The sequence below is a fragment of the Schistocerca serialis genome, chromosome 2 (genome assembly GCF_023864345.2).
Source record: "Schistocerca serialis cubense isolate TAMUIC-IGC-003099 chromosome 2, iqSchSeri2.2, whole genome shotgun sequence".
NCBI lineage: Eukaryota > Metazoa > Arthropoda > Insecta > Orthoptera > Acrididae > Schistocerca > Schistocerca serialis.
In genome coordinates this window covers 686,957,150-686,974,976 of record NC_064639.1, presented here as the reverse complement: position 1 = coordinate 686,974,976, position 17,827 = coordinate 686,957,150, and the positions used below count along the sequence as shown (strand labels likewise).

Here is a 17,827-nt window from a genome sequence, read left to right as displayed (position 1 = left end):
ACAGGCTCTTTGCTTATTCCTTGGCGAACTGCCATAACACCTTCCATCAGCAGCTGCACAAATGACACGTCCACTACAGCAAGTAAAAACACCCATTCACCACCGTGCCCATGGGACGTGCAGTACGTATACTCTTGGCTCTGCATAAAATGAATTGTTTACATTAATTTTTATCTTTACTGCTCTTTTTGTTTAGTTAGTCTGTTCTCTGCGGTAGCACTGTTTTCATTCATTCTTCATCATCATCATCATCATCACTTCTACACCGAGTTGAGAATGTTATTATGTCTCTTGCTTCCAAACATACCATCTTACCGCCATTCTCTCACTGGCTGTATAGAACCAGTAACTGACACACCCCCTATTGTTCGTGTCATACCTCATGATGAGTGTCGACAACATATATTTTCCTCCTTGCACTTGCAACCCATTACCTAACCTCATTGCAATCTCACATGGTACAACACAACAATGTGATGCTAGCCACTAGAGACTACTATGTAAAAGATGTCTTTCTCTTTATGATGATGGTATAACCACTGAATGTGTAGTGGATGAAATAAAGACTCTGTGACTGACCTACAAATACACATTTTTATAACTTTAATTAACAGTCAACATTCCTCATATCACATAATGAATGAAAATGTTAAATAAGAATCAGTCTGAGATATTAGGGTGGTGGGAAAAAAGAATTTGCGATGAAAGAAGTTCCCATCTTGAAGTTCTGAATTCTAATGTTTGGAGGAATATTAGAATTTGCCTTTGTGGTAAAATACCATGGTCATGGGTAGCTTTTGTGTTGCAAAGCACACTGTGTGACAGTGCATTTCATGATACCACTGCAGACTCACTGGGACCATGTTTTATCCTCCTTAACAATTTAGTGATCAGTATGCAACCAATTAGTAGTCATCATGCCAAAATAAACTACTTGTACAGGTTGCGAACCCTCTGAGACGACTGAGGTGGAGCAGATTATCTGTAAGAAGATGCATAGAATATATGTTGCTTGTGAGCACATAGAGAACAATTGGCACAAAGTTATCATATCTTTGTATGCGATCTACTGAAAGGTGTAACAGCTGCTGGAAAGTATGACATTGATGTAGTAAGAATGAAGACTATCACAGGCTTGCTTTCAGCTAAGAGCTGGATCAGAAAGTCCTCCACAGCCAGCAAACAAACTGTGCACATGGGAAATGCTGGTCCAGAAGAAAGCACGGTTGTTGTTGTTGATGATCAAACAATATTGATAATTACAGTATCTACCTGATTATAGGAAGAGATTTTTTCCCAAATTCGTCATTCAAAAAATACGAGGTAATCTTATATTTACAGATTAAGCTATTGCTGCTGAAGTCAATATTTTTACATTAACGTATTTATATAGCGGTTGTCTTACATTTGCAGATGAAGCTTTAGCTATTTAGGGTCCATACTAATTTATTTTGAACAATTCCAAAGACTAAGGCTTCGCAAACAATGCTTTTGTTTGAATAGGCTCGAGATTTTCTGATGCACCGAAGCACTTGATGCAGCATTGTCCATGCTTAAACAATCATGTGACATTTGACTCATGGTGCTAGTGCTAGGGATAAGCAAGAAACTGTGAACTAGCTACAACAACAATCTAATGCTCTACTTAAAAATCAACAATTTTGTGAAACACAGATGGAAATAACTTTAAAGTCCATCAACTTACAGATTTCTGTTGTAATTGAACAGGTTTGCAACACAATTTCTCAAACATGTATGGATACTGTGTACTTACATTTAGGCTACGATTTAAACAATGGGAAATCTAGATGGAATAATGACAATATTATGAAAATAATAGATTGCTACTCACCATATAGTGGAAATGCTGAGTTGCAGATAGGCACAACAAAGAGACTATTAAACAAATAAGCTTTTGGCCAAAGGGCCTTCTTCTGAAATAGAGAACATACACACATTCATTCATGCAAATGTAACTCACACACAAATGACCAATGTGTCTGGCTGCAAGGCCAGACTGCGAGCAACATCACTTGATGGGAGAAGCAATGTGGGTGGTGAGGTAAGGAGGAGGCTGCCAGACGGTGAAGTGCTGCTTGTGGGAGCATACATGTATGAGATGGAGAGAGGGTGCAGTCAGGAAGTTAGGTGGAACTCAGCACAGAAGAGGGCAGAGGAATGGAGAGGAGTGAAAAGACTGTGGGTATGTTGGTAGAATAGGGGCTGTATAGAGCTGGAATGGGAAGAGGGAAGAAAATAGGTGGGTAAAGAAGAATGACTAATGAAGCTTGAGGCCAGAAGGGTTAAGGAAACGTCGGATATACTGCAGGGAGGGTTCTCATATGTGCAGTTCGCAAAAGCTGGTGTTGGTAGGAAGAACCGAGATGGCACAGGTTGTTAAGCAGTTACTGAAATGAGGAATTTTGTGTTGGGCAGTGCGCTCAGCTACTGGGTGGTTCAGCTGCTTCTTAGTCACAGTTTGTTAGTGACCATGGACAGCTTGTTGGTTATCATGCTCATGTAGAATGCAGCACAGTGGTTGCAGCTTAGGTTGTAGTTCACATGACTGGTTTCATGGGGGATAGGTGACAGATTGGAGTAGGTGGTATCAAAATGATGTATGGAACAGATCTTGCACCCAGGTCTATTACAGGGATATGATCCATGGGGCAAGGTGTTGCGAGAGGGGGTTGTGTAGGGACGAAAGAGGATACTGTGTAGGTTTGGTGGGCAGTGGAATACCATTGAGGGAGAGGTGGGAAGGATAGGGATAAGACATTCCTCATTTCATGAGGAGGTAGTTGAAACTGTGGCAGAGAATGTGATTTAGTTGCACCAGTCATGGATGGTAGTGAGTCATGAGGGGAATGCTCCTCAGTGACTGAACAGTGGGACTTTGGGAGGTGGTGGATGACTGGAGAGATAAAGCACCACCTCCACAAGTCACACCCTCCAACCATAGAGGAGCATTCCCCTTGTGACTCAGTACCACTTAGGATTGCAGCAACTGAATTACATTCTTCGCCAGGGTTTTGATTACCTTTCATTGTTCTCTGCAACTATCCTTCCCATCCCTTCCACAGTGGAATTCCACTGGTACCAAAACCATACGATATCCTCTTTCCATCCCTACACAGCCCTTGCTCCCAATCCCTTGTCTCATGGCTCATATCTCCATAACAGACCTAGATGCAAGACCTAGACTGATGACCTCAGAAGTTAAGTCCCATAGTGCTCAGAGCCATTTGCAAGACCTGTCCCATACTTCCTGCTGCCACAACCTACTCCGGTCCAATCACAAGCATCACCAATTCCATCAAAGACAGGGTGGTAAGTTCCTATGGGACCAAACTGCTGAGGTCATTGGTCCCTAGGCTTACACACTACTTAATCTACCTTAACACTTACAGCATGGTGCCCGCACGCCATACGGGCGCGGCCACCCTGATGTTGGCGCCAGCACCCGTATACCATATGGGCGAGCCTTTCTTTGGCTCTGTAAGTGCGTTTAGTGGGTTTCCGAAGCAGTTTCGTCAACTAATGTGGAGTTAGTTCATTCTTCTGCAAGATGCCAGCATATATCGGCTATCTCGTCCTGGGAGCGGTTGTGAGTACTGCAAAGACGAAGTTAACTGCATTCATTCACAGGTGTTTACGATCATGAAAATGGCGCGCAGTGAGTTGATGGAGGCCGAGATCTTAGATATTCTTTATGGAAATGCAGGATCTGAAATTGACGATTCTAACAAAGAGGATTCGTACTCGCCAGACGAAAGTACAAGTGATGATTCAGGCATGTATGTGTCTCAATTGTTTACAAAGTGAAGAGTTCATTACTGCATTTTGTATTGTGAGTAGTGTTCATTAATTCACCTGAATTTAGTAACTTTTAGTACCAATCTTAGCATTATTTTTTTTTCTATGCAGAGAGTGGTACAGACCATCAGTCACCATCTGTGGTACCTGGTCGTATGTGCCTCACTGAGCACAATGAGCAAGATTAGTCGGAACTTGACGATCAGCCAGCACTGCTGGATTTCCAGGAAGTAGTAGGCGTAGCATCGCATTTTTCAGATGTCACTGAAGAGCTTCAATATTTTAGTTATTTGTTTGATGACGGCATTATTCGGCTCATTAAAAGTGAAACGAATTGGTACACTGGTAAAGTTATTACGGCAATGAAACGCTAAGGTACCCTGAAAATAAACTCTATTTGGCATAAGTGGTCTGCAGTAAAACTGCAAGAGATTTACTGGTTTTTCAGTATTATTTTGCATATGTACATCGTCAAATTGCAGAAAATCAGTGATTATTGGTCAACAGACCCGTTTTTGCAGACAGGATTTGCGAGTAAATTGTTGAGTCGCGATCGATTTTTTGGTATATTGTCGTTGTTACACTTGAATGACAATGCTACGCTCATTAGCAGTGGCGAAGAAAAGCATGACCCACTTCACAAAGCGAGGCCTTTTTTCGATTTCTTTGTAAATAAAAGCAAAAGGAGTTTTCATCCAGGCATGAATCTGACAATAGATGAGGCAATGTGTCCCTTTCGTGGTAGAATAGCCTTCAGAGCATACATGAAAAACAAATCCAATAAATATGGGATAAAATTGTATGCTCTCTGTGATTCATCAACTGGTTATATGCTAAACTGTGATGTATATACAGGTTCTGCAGGGAATGTTGACAATAGTATCCAGGGTCTTGTAAAGAGGTTGTGTTCACAGTACTTTGGCAAAGGACATTGCATTTATATGGATAGGTACTACACCAGTCCATCTCTTTTGGACATGTTGTGGGAAAATAAAACTCTTGGAGTGGGAACTGTAATGAATAACAGGAAAGGTTTGCCACGAATATTCAAAACACTAAAACTAAAAAAGGTCAGATAGTTTTTCAAAGGAAACACCATCTCTTGGCAGTGAAGTGGAAATCAAAACGAGATGTTTTTTGTCTTTCCACAAAGCATAAGTCTACCAGCACTAGTATTCAAGTGAGGGCCAAAGGTGGAATAGCAGAAATTGTAAAGCCATATATTATTATTGATTACAATAAGAATACAGCTGGGGTTGACAGAGCAGATCAGTTCTCCAGCTATTATCCGTTTGCCCGAAAAACTTTGAAGTGGTGGAAAAAGCTATTTTTCCATTTGTTTATCATGTCAACTGTCATCAGTTTTATTTTATATACAGAGAAGACTAGGAAAATTGTATCCCTAGTAGACTTTATTCACAAAGTGGGGAAGAAATTGGCTGAGAAGGGCGGAAATATTTTTCAGCAACAAGCCGCTTCATCCTCACAAATTGAGTGTACATTTGCAAGGCACTTTCCAGAGAAGGTCCCACTCACTGCAAACAAGGTGAATACTACTAGGTAATGCAAAGTATGTTCAGACGGGGGGAAGAAAGAGATGGGTAAGCGCATCAGGAAGGAAAAAAGATGGTGGTGCAAGGACTGTGGCATTGGCCTTTGCGTCCCACAGTGTTTCCAGGATTTTCACACAAATGCTCAACTACACCTGAACTATTAAAATACTCTAGTTTACAGGTACCTGCAGGTAGACATTCCAGTGATATTTTTTTTTTAAAAATACAGTATTTTTTTAAAAATACAATATAAAATACAGTAATTTTTTAAAAAAATACAGTATAATGGCATTACTCAAGAGAGAGATCACGTAAAACTTTTTTGTCCACGATATTTTTGTGTTTTCTTGTCTTAATTATAACACCAATTTGTATTTTATATTGTAAAATAAACTCACATTCACATAAAGCTCTTAATTTTTCCTTCTAAATAATGCAAGAACCATATTCCTATCATTCTTCTCTTCTTTGCAATCTAATTTCAAACATCCATTAAACATGCCAGTTCACAGCCAAGTTCCGGGTGTAAAGAGGGCAGTGTTGAAAGTGTTAAACTAACTTAGACTAAGGACAACAGACACACCCATGTCCGAAGGAGGACTCTAACCTCCGTCCGGCTCAGTTCGCACAGCTACTTCGCGTGGCTCAAAGGCAGGGATACCTGTGAAACCAGTAATGTGATCTACAACTTAAGCTACAACCACTGTGTTGCGTTCCATGTAGGCATGACAACCAACAAGCTACCGTATTTACTCGAATCTAAGCCGCACTTTTTTTCCGGTTTTTGTAGTCCAAAAAACCGCCTGCGGCTTAGAATCGAGTGCAAAGTAAGCGGAAGTTCTGAAAAATGTTGGTAGGTGCCGCCACAACTAACTTCTGTTGTCGAATATATGTAGCGCTACGCAGGCATGCTTCGCAGGCACAAAGACAAATACTGGCAACAAAACCTCTGCGTCAGTAAATAAATAAAAAAAAGGTGGAAGACGAGCTTTTTTTTCTCTGCCCCGAGTTTCGACCACTGCATTTCATGCATTATCCAACAAAGTAAATACAAATTCCGTATTGTTCCTCTTCGAACGTAGCAGCATTTCAATGTACTACGAAAATCCGACTGGCAAGACTATTTGGGATATTTGTCAATATGGCCAACTCTGCTTTCTGAATTTTTTCCTAACTGTGAGAAGAAATGGTTGCTAATAGGAACTTTTATGAATTGTGAATCACATGCAGTATTCTCTTCACCATAAGAATAATACGAATATAAACATTTTGCCATGTATTCTATCGTGTTTGCTGCTATCTCATTTAAATCCTGTCCGCCTAAAAAACTACGAAACTAGAGTGAGACAACAGCAGACGCAGAAGAATATACATACCATGTTGTGTTTATATTCGTATTATTCTTATGCCTAATAGTGATACAGTCAAAAATGAAGCACGGAAATTGACTAGATTTTTAAATCTAAGATGACCCTAATTTCTGTGCACAATGTAATGTACTAAAGAGGCGTCTGCAAAGTTTTTCAAACGGAAAAAATTTTCGCTAAATTTTCGTTCAGAACATCTTCTATCATACGCAGTCTATTATTTGATTCTTGTTGATCATTATCAAAGAAAGCAGCAGTGTAAGTAGCAACGAATAGCAGTCTCATGCCATTGTTTCGCTAATGAGACGATTCCTCTCTCTGTTTCTTTTTTTAATTGTAAGCGGCAGTAGCGTGCACAAAAGCAAGCCATGCCGCGCGCGGCGACAGGCCGTAAACCCTCATTTTCAGAATGCGACAAACAATGCTTAACACAGTACAGTAATGCATTTTCAGCTTTGAGTGACGGAAACACCTATAACAAAGAGAACTGCACTTGTTAGATCAAAGAAAAATAAGCAATCAATTCAAACCAGACGAAGCACGTGAAAAAGGAAGGGTACCCGTATAAATACGGACGGAGCGCCTGACGCATAACAACGGTTACCTGGTAAAGCTTAACTGCTAAGCTTACGACTCGAACCAAACTACTACAGCTGTATCGTCATTCATTCAACCTAAATTGTGTCTCATATTACAATGGACCAAGTTTGTTTCGATTTGGAAGTGTGGCCTAAAACTTTCCTCTCCCCTTGAATTTCAAGTCTCAGATTTCAAGTGCGGCTTAGATTCGGGAAAATTTTTTTTCCTCGATTTCGAGTCTCATTTTTCAGGTGCGGCTTAGATTCGAGTGCGGCTTTAAATTCGAGTAAATACGGTACCTGTCGGCATGAATGGTCACAAACAAACTGTGGCGAAGAAACAGCTGGACCTCCCAGCTGGTGAGCACACTGCCAAACTTAACATTCCTCATTCCAATGACTGTGTAACAGCCTGTGCCATCTGGATCTTTTCTATCAACACCAGCTTTTCTGAATTGCACAGGTGGGAACTCTCCTTGCAATATATCCTACATTCCCGTAACGCTCCACGCCTCAACGTGTTAGTCTTTGTCCTGTACCCACCTATCCCCTTTCCTGTTCCCATTCCAGCACTGCACAGCCCCCTAATCCACCAACACACGCAAAGTCTTTTGCCATCTGTCTAACATCCAGACTGCACGTAGCTGCCCTACCCTCTCTCCATCTCTTAGTGTATGATCCTACAAGCAGCACTTTACCAGCCCCCACAACTAACATGCTATAGCTCCCCCCACCCCCCTTCCTGCCAAATCCTCCTCCTTAACCCCCACCAACCAGACTGCTTCTCCAATCACGAACTGCTGCTTGCAGTTTGGCCACGGCAGCCACAGACTGGGGTCACGTGTGGGAAACATCTGGCATTTATCTTTCACATCATTCAGGAATTCGATGGACTCCATTTTTATTATTCAATTCAGATGTTCTTCTGTTACTGGCATAATAAAAACACAGTACAACGACTTCTGTTTGCTAGTGCTGAAGAGTATGCAGTTACTCTTTGATTAACTTATGTTAATTTAATGTTACATGATAAGAATAGAAATTATATACAATCATAATGACAAATCAATCTTATTTACCTGGAAAGATTTTAAGCAATTTAAACATGATACTTACGTATTTAATTCACTGCAGGATGACTCATATTCACAATGGTCTGAAAAAGAAAAGCAAATAAGTATTGACTATTTTACAGTTTACAAAGATATTAGTTCGTTATTATTCTGAGCATCCTCAACATACGAGACTAAATTACAATGAAGAGAAAACAGGACACATAAAAACAAAAGTGCCGTCTTTAAGAAATTAAAACAGAAATACATTCACCTTTGCTAAATGTTTACATAATAAAGAACTCAATGGCGGAAAATTTGTCTTCATTCCTTTAATCTCCAACTATTATTTACCATATTTGAGCTTTATACTTATCTAATAAACAGTATTTTTAAAAGTTGGACGCATTTTAGAGCCTGTCAGGTTCAACTTTTGAGTCTTTTACACTATTTTCCAAAAAGTCCAAAGAACTGGGGTCTTGAGGTTTGACATTCAAAGGGAAAATTCAGTTTACTTTACCATCCACTGTATCATAATATAGTGTACAACTCTTGTCTCAAAATATAAATGTTGGTCAGAATCAATATGAAAAGCTTGTAGGGGTAGGTTGTGCTGAGAATTTACTGTTTTGAAAAAAACTTTGACGCTTTGCTCACTTTCTGAGTCAATTACCGTGGAAGTTTGCCCATCAGGCCATTGTACACACAAGCAGCCTGCCAGGGACACAGTCGTCAGAGGTGTTTTTCGTTTGGTTTCCTAAAACTGCACAAGAGAGAGACACAAAATTGGACATGGGACAGTAGCAAGAATCAAACCTAAGCCAAAGGCTGAGCAGTCTCTTGTGCTATTACCTACGCTATGAGAACAACTGACACTAATTTTATCTGGTGGGCTTCTTGAATTTGCGCATGCAGCAGCCTGATTGGCGAACTTCAATGCTAATTACCTTGAAAATGATAAAACATATCGATTTTTTTTAAACAATTATTCCTCAGCACAACTTACCTCGCAACACCGTTAAAGCTTCTCAGACTGTTTCTGATCACCTTTTATAGTTTGAGCTACATTTCATTTACAAGTTAATATATAAAATTTTTGTTTAATGTAAGGGTATGAAGACTTTGTAAGTCGTTCATAAGAATTAAAATTTTACTGCCATGTTTTGGCCTCATATAAAGAAAAATATTTCAGTTTTAATCCCCCAATTCACCAGGGCTGCCACAAGTTTCCTCACATGAAATACCCTGATTTCATGACAAGTTTTAGTATTTTTCCCTGACAAAATTTTGAGATCTCAAGGAAATCTAGGAAGCAGATGGCATTTCCAGATGTGAGAAAAAATCTTAAGTACTAACGTCAAAATCTTTTGTAATTAACCGTTTTTAGATGGAAAAAGCAAGCCAATTGGTATATATGATTCATTATGACCACTGATGTTATTTCATTTAAATAAAACGAAACACATTTGGTGACAAAAATATACATTTCCTTGGAGTCGCAAGACAGATTTAAAGTATCTTCCCCGATTTCAGAAATAACCTCAGAAAGAAGTAGGCCGTTTGAAAGGAGTGTATAAAGCAGGAAAGAATTGTGTAAACTGACACTGTATGTGAACGCCAATAAAATGTTGGCTCTGCTATGTTCGTTACTGTCGGCTATTACCGACTGTGGTATGTTTATTATTTTACACATACTTTGTGATTTTTCTTTTGATAAATATATGAACACATGGCGTACAAACTGCCAGCGACAAAATTTTTTTCTTATCATCCATACTTTCTAATATATAAACCACTCTTGAAGTGCCAAAATGCACTACAACAAATAAAATGGCTATAAAATGTCACACTGTATAACATACTTGCGGTGAGACAGTCACAATTCCTGAAGTCCATCGCCCATGGCCTTTGGCCTGCTGAGGAGCACTGCAGTCCTGGGTCCAAGGATAAACCATGAAAACCACTGCATTACACCACACACAAACATACCCAGCCTGCGGGTAGATCAGTGAGAGTAGATCCGATGGGCAGGGCCTGCACATTAGTGGGAACCGAATGGCTTCAGATCGGCTGGCCCAATCCATTACAATACCCACAGAAATGGCCTGCAGTTTTGGCACATCATGGGAATCCACTCGTGTGGCCAGCTATTCATGAGCCACAGACAACATGTTGATGACATGAGACCACAGTGATCAATCCATGCAACAGATAACTTGTTCTAATACTCTGAGAATCAGTAATAATGAGGATAGGTAGCAACTCATCGTAAAGATAGTTGCTGAGCAGCAGACAGGCACATAGGAAAGATAATCACACTCTCACAACCAAATTTTCAGCCATAGCTTTTGTCAGAAAATGAGAGCACACACACATTCATACAATCACTCAGACACAACTCATGCACACATGATCGCTGTCCAGGCTGCTGCATCTACAGTCTCTGAGAATCAAATCCAAACAAACCACCCCTCATACCTCCCTGCTTCTCATCGGCAGCTGCTAGGTTAGCGGCAAGAAGTAGTGGCAGCACTGACTGCAAGGGGAGTGGCAGGAAGGAGAGAAGCACTAGTAATGAGGGAGTAGGGAAGCAATGCATGTACTCAGCTGCACGAAGCCAGTGGTGATGCATGATACCTCAGTAAAAAAAACCATTTCATCTACTAAGACAAAAACAAGATTTTTCTAGTGTTTTCTCAAATGTCCTTGATTTCCCGACCTGTTTGAGATCCCTTGATATTCCCCGATTTCCATAATCTCTGGCAACCCTGTTCACAATATCAAATTTAATCTTCACGTATGAAACAATGTAACTTGCATCAAATTTAATTAAACATGGTACTAACTGATGCCTTGCTACTGATATGAAGACATGCAAACAGGGACTTTTTCACTTTTCGCTCTCTATCAGGTGTCAGGCAACTGAAAAAAATTCAATGTGTGCATTTCATCTGGATAACAAAGAGCACTTATTCTTGAAAATAGTTCAATCTTACACAGTGATTTTGTATGATTTGTCTTTATTAGCAGCTTAATGGTTAAATAGCTGTAAGATATATTGATCACAAAGGACCACATATCCTCATATTAACATTAACAGTCTAAGTTCAACGTTGAGCATCAGAAGAAAGTATACCCTGTTACAAATGTCAAGAACACAGTCAGCTGTAATTTCATATCCAATTTATTAGCTACTGGTTTCAACATTACAATACATCATCTCAGGCCCTCTAATCCAGATAGTGGCTGAATTTTCTCAGTGACAACAGTATATACGTCATATCTGAAATAAACAGATTTCGCATCAGCTCTTGTTCACACTGCATTTGCATACACCACCACCTTCAAAACACTTGTTGCTGAGCAGCAGTTGTGTCAGAGGTGTTCTCCTGTGCAAATGCACTGTGTGACAGAATTGGTGCCAAGTCCAGTTATTTCATATATGGCATACATACTGTTGTCATTGAGAAAATTCAGCTGTGAGCTGGTATGGAAGGCCTGATGAGGGAAAACTGTAATGCTGAAACTGGCAGCCAATAAACTGGAGATGAAATTACAGCCGACGGTGTTCTTGACACTTTTAACATATGAGGTCTGTTCAAAAAATTCTAGAACTTTGTCCACAAAATTTTCCTACGCTTACCTTTTGCTTATTGTGCATGGTCTCCTTCCAAATACTCTCCTCCAAAATTGATACACTGCTCTCAACACCATTTCTACTTCCAGAAGCAGTCTTAGTAATTTTGCTGGATCGTGTGAAGTGCTGTCTGTGAATTTTCTTTTATATCATTTATTGTTGCAAGTCTTCATCCTTTCAACGTGGTTTTTCATTTCGGAAATAAAAAGAGTTCATAGGGCCAGGCCTTGAGAGTATGGAAGATGAGAAAGCATAGTGATTTCCTTTTCTGTGCAATAATCACACACCAATAGGGATGAGTGTGTGGGTGCATTATCTTGATGCAAGAGCTATGAATTGTCTCACCATTTTTCAGGCCAATTCCTTCTCACATTTTCTTGCAGGTGTTGCAACATGTCCCGATAATATCATTGATTAACAGTTTGTCTCTGTGGCAGGAATTCATGATGAAGTAATCCTTGAAAGTCAAAGAAATCTATCAGCATGGCTTTGACAGTTGACCTGACCTGACCTGGCAGCTTTTTTGGGTCTCGGAGAACCTTTCCTGAACCACTGTGGAGATTATACCTTTGTCTCAATATCATAACACTAGACCCACATCTCATCACCAGTAATGATTCCCTTAAGGAACATCTCCGTTTCATTTGTACGATTCTAAAGCTCTTCACAGACTGTGAGGCGAAGTTCTTTCTGATCTCGACTCATGAGTTGAGAGACAAACTTGGCAGCAACAAGATGCATTCCAAGATGCTGTGTCAGGATTTTGTGACATTATCCAAGTGAAATGTTACATTCTTCTGCAATCTCTTCGAGAGTCAACCTTCAGTTGGCAAGCACAATTTTGTAGATACTCCTGACTTGAGCATTGTCGATAGACGTCGCATGGTGTCCTGAACAAGGGACATCTTTAACTTTTGTCCAGCCATTTTTAAATCATGTGAAACATTCGTAACACTGAGTACGGCTTAAGCATTCATCACCACAGGCTTCCTACATCATTTGGTGTGTCTCAGCAAAGGTTTTCTTGCACGAGAAATTTAATGCACATGCATTGCTTCTCACACAGGAGTGTGCAAGGGTGCCAACTGTGTTTCACTCCAACACAGCATACACACGAAATTAAAAGTGTTCTGGGATTTTTTGAACAGACCTCGTATAAAGTATATCACATGTTATCCCACTATTCAGTAAAGCAGAAATGGATGCACCTAAGAAAGTATACCATTTTTGTTTAAGGGTGATACTGAGGACAATCAATCTCTTCAACGCTCATTGTATGACACTACAAAAAGTGTCGTTTCTGGAACAACAAGGATTGGCATTTAATGACTACTGATTAGAGGTCATTGAGACAGACTCAATAGTTCAGATTTTCTCCACAATGTTCTCTTCTAGAGTGCAGTAGCTCACACACACATACATCCTGGCAATCTATTTAAATGATTACAACCATTCTCATCACATTCCTCCACATGCAACAAGTTTTTCTTTACTAAGATACTAAATTTACTTTCTTTAGCTTTATTTCTCTGTTGAGCACGGTATTAAATGTATACATTTTATCAAAATAAATTTAATGAATTCAGCCTTTTACATATATTTTGAGTGTTTTCTCTTTTGACAGTTAAGCCTTTCAATAACTGAAACCTGTTATTGTGTAAGTAAAACTGTGTGTGTAGGAAATAATGCTTAAATAGCTCTAGTAAAATGTAAATGTAAACTAACCAAACAAATCTGGAGGAGGTTTACAAACATCTATCCGCTCTACGGAATGAATTTTATTCCTTAACCTGGTTTTCATTTGTTCATATTTAGCACTTGCTTCACCAGTCACCTGAAAACAAATTTACTCATCAGACAGGAAAGCACAAATCCAGGTGATTACATGTAAACAGGAAGCTCAAATATGAAATAAAACTGTCATATGTAATTACTGAAATAACAAATTACTGAAATAAATTAGCAGTTAACTTGAAATTCAAGAAGAAATATTGAAACTCAGATTTCCTTTACCTTCTCAAAACTGCTCTGAGCACTGAAACAGTTGTTATCTACATCAAGGGCTTCTAAGGCTGGCAATTTCATCAATAAATTTGGAAAGCACTCGAGCTGATTATCATACAAATCCAGGAGCATTAAGCTAGCCAGTAGTTCCATGCTGTCAGGCAACGATTCCAACTATTAAAAAAGTATATAGTTATTATTAAGAAATGACAAATATAAGGTGGCAAATCTATTGTTAAAGAATAATATGTCAAACAGTGTTCCTTTTCAACTGAGTCTGTACCTACAACACACAATTTCTGATATATTTTACTTTCTTTCTCTAAACAGACATACAAACATATACTCCTGACCGTATTTCTCAACTCAATTTTTTATGCATAAAATGCAAACAACAAGTCAGCAGAACATCCAGAAGCAGATCATTAATCGGTCATTTCAAGAAAACCTGACAGGTAACAAATTTACTGGTTGTAGTTGCCTCTTACTGAAAACGGATCACATGTTTTCAACTGCTACCAATACAAAATGAAAGTAAACCGCAAGCAGTCTGTTTATTTACATTGTACAGGATTTGACAATTTTAAAGCCCTTTCTAGTTAGGAATGATTATAGATTTATAACATGAAGACTAAAATTGGATAAACAGATAAAAAGAAAAAGACTCATTGAGTAGTATGACAGAAACACTGATCATTAAAATTTATGCAAGAACATGGTGGTATACTAGAAAATCAGCAATAAGTTCAATTACTTAGATAATGAAGATTAATGGACATGGATGGAAAAGAAAATTATTTAACGTAGATACTTGAGTAACAGTAAAAGATGCTGCAGGTGTACAGAAAGCAAAAGCAAAGCAGAAACTTAATGCAACAAGGCCACTATTAAAAGTATGGTGGGAGTTTCAAGCAAAAAATAATGCCAAAAACACAAAAAAAGTAAAATTAACCAAAACTATTCATAAATGTCTTTGAAAGGATGGGAGATGTCTTGAAAATTTGATTAGAGAAACAAATGAAAACAAACAAAATAGTAACTTATGTTTGGTTATTGCCACATTTCATCTTCAGGAGATGGTACACAGCACAGTAACTGACAACTTAGGAAGACTCTTGAAGACAAAAGTAAACTATCCTGAAAGAGTCTATAAACAAAGTTTTAAGAACTGGCTTTAAACGATTACTCTACGAATATACTACAACCACAAAACCCATGTATCGCACACATAGGGATTGTGAAGATAAGATTAGAATAATTACTACACGCACAGAGACATTCAAACAATCATTCTTCCTGTGCTCCATATGTGAATGGAACAGGAAGAAATCCTAATAACTGGAACAATGGGACGTATCCTCTGCCATGCACCTCACACTGATTTGCGGAGTATAGATGTAGATGTAGATTTGTACAATGCTTTAAATGTTAAATATGTCAAGAGATGAATTAAAAACACAAAGTAAATAATAAAAATAATGACATTCCCGAACTAATGTCTGAACACGCATATAAAACCATTCAAGAAATGAATAAATGAATCTGGACATGATAGTTTTTCAATACAAATGGTTAAAACTTGAAAAATAGTAATACAAAGAGAACTTAAAATGCTGCAGTTGTTCATCTTCACAAGGAAATGGACTCACCTGTAGGTAAAGTACAAGACAACTACTGAAGACATTATCAACAGCCAAAGTAATGCATTTTGTTATGTGTTACAGAGCAGACAGTAAAATGTTTAAAGCTGTTAGTATCATGAGAATGGTCTCAAAACTTGAATCTTGAATTTGTAAATTGTCAGCCAGCAATGTAGCTTTTTCCATAATGAAAGGAAACTGTGATAAATTTAAGGGTGGGATTGTGTATCAATCATTAAGAGTGACTTGCACAAGAACATCCAATACATGAAATCTTTGTACAACTTACACTCATTTGGCAAAAACCAGCACTTAAACTGCAATCAATACTAAGTATGTCATGTGGTAGGATCACAAGGTCATTCAATATCAAAGCAAACACAAATACATAAATTAAGCATCACCATCTGGACAGCCCTACGCCAATTCTGTGAATATACAATCAGTAAATCACATTGCAGGTATACTGTTGGCTACCATGCTAAAGACCTAAATATTTGTTAAATAATTCTGAAAAGTGAGAAGTAACTTTGTAAGAAATCTTTATAGACAAACAATAAGGATCAGAAGTACATAAGGGCAGCAATTCTGAGCAACATACCTGATCTAGACTAGCTAATATTGATTAAGCTGAATTGCATGTGCATTCTTAGGGATCTTGAGAGCATTACTTATGATCCGTAAGAGAACAAACATGGTATAATCAGGTGCCACCTTTCAGTTAGGGAAAAATATTATAAGTAAGTAGACAGAAGAATGAAAAACTTACTTCAACAGACCGAAGTTGCCTTGAACAAAATTGAGATGGCATTACATTACAACTTACACAAGGAGTTTTATTTAGGCTTTGATTGTTTGCAAGCTCCTCCCCTTTAGTCTCTCACTGGACATGATTCTAAACCACCTCCTAATGTATGGGCTCAAAAACTTTAACTCATTTTCGGAGCTTTTTCTGCTATGTTCAGGAAAAGTTTGTGATGGTAGCAGAATAACCAAAAGCCATCAAATATATAATAAAGACTACATTTATTTTGACAGTTCCACCTCCTTTGCACAAAACATCTATTGTGACAGACATTAACTTTTTTATAGATCACATGCCACTAATACAGGGTTATTACAAATGATTGAAGCGATTTCACAGCTCTACAATAACTTTATTATTTGAGATATTTTCACAATGCTTTGCACACACATACAAAAACTCAAAAAGTTTTTTAGGCATTCACAAATGTTCGATATGTGCCCCTTTAGTGATTCGGCAGACATCAAGCCGATAATCAAGTTCCTCCCACACTCAGCGCAGCATGTCCCCATCAATGAGTTCGAAAGCATCGTTGATGCGAGCTCGCAGTTCTGGCACATTTCTTGGTAGAGGAGGTTTAAACACTGAATCTTTCACATAACCCCACAGAAAGAAATCGCATGGGGTTAAGTCGGGAGAGGATGGAGGCCATGACATGAATTGCTGATCATGATCTCCACCATGACCGATCCATCGGTTTTCCAATCTCCTGTTTAAGAAATGCCGAACATCGTGATGGAAGTGCGGTGGAGCACCATCCTGTTGAAAGATGAAGTCGGCGCTGTCGGTCTCCAGTTGTGGCATGAGCCAATTTTCCAGCATGTCCAGATACACGTGTCCTGTAACGTTTTTTTCGCAGAAGAAAAAGGGGCCGTAAACTTTAAACTGTGAGATTGCACAAAACACGTTAACTTTTGGTGAATTGCGAATTTGCTGCACGAATGCGTGAGGATTCTCTACTGCCCAGATTCGCACATTGTGTCTGTTCACTCCACCATTAAGAAAAAATGTTGCTTCATCATTGAAAACAAGTTTCGCACTGAACGCATCCTCTTCCATGAGCAGTTGCAACCGCACCGAAAATTCAAAGCGTTTGACTTTGTCATCGGGTGTCAGGGCTTGTAGCAATTGTAAACGGTAAGGCTTCTGCTTTAGCCTTTTCCGTAAGATTTTCCAAACCGTCGGCTGTGGTAAGTTTAGCTCCCTGCTTGCTTTATTCGTCGACTTCCGCGGGCTATGCGTGAAATTTGCCCGCACGCGTTCAACCGTTTCTTCGCTCACTGCAGGCCGACCTGTTGATTTCCCCTTACAGAGTCATCCAGAAGCTTTAAACTGCGCATACCATCGCCGAATGGAGTTAGCAGTTGGTGGATCT

The 17,827-nt window shown here is 39.0% G+C and overlaps 1 protein-coding gene across 2 annotated transcripts in view; it reads right to left on the bottom strand.

The window, feature by feature from the left end:
• Positions 1-17,827, bottom strand: part of LOC126457811 (leucine-rich repeat-containing protein 1-like) — a 147,466-nt gene that overhangs the window by 44,452 nt on the left and 85,187 nt on the right. For both annotated transcript variants that reach the window (XM_050094427.1, XM_050094426.1), the window contains 3 exons: positions 14,017-14,181; positions 13,729-13,837; positions 8,431-8,470 (listed from right to left, as the gene is read on the bottom strand). In XM_050094427.1, the coding sequence (XP_049950384.1) occupies positions 8,431-8,470; positions 13,729-13,837; positions 14,017-14,181 (314 nt within the window). The remainder of the gene's footprint in view (positions 1-8,430; positions 8,471-13,728; positions 13,838-14,016; positions 14,182-17,827) is intronic.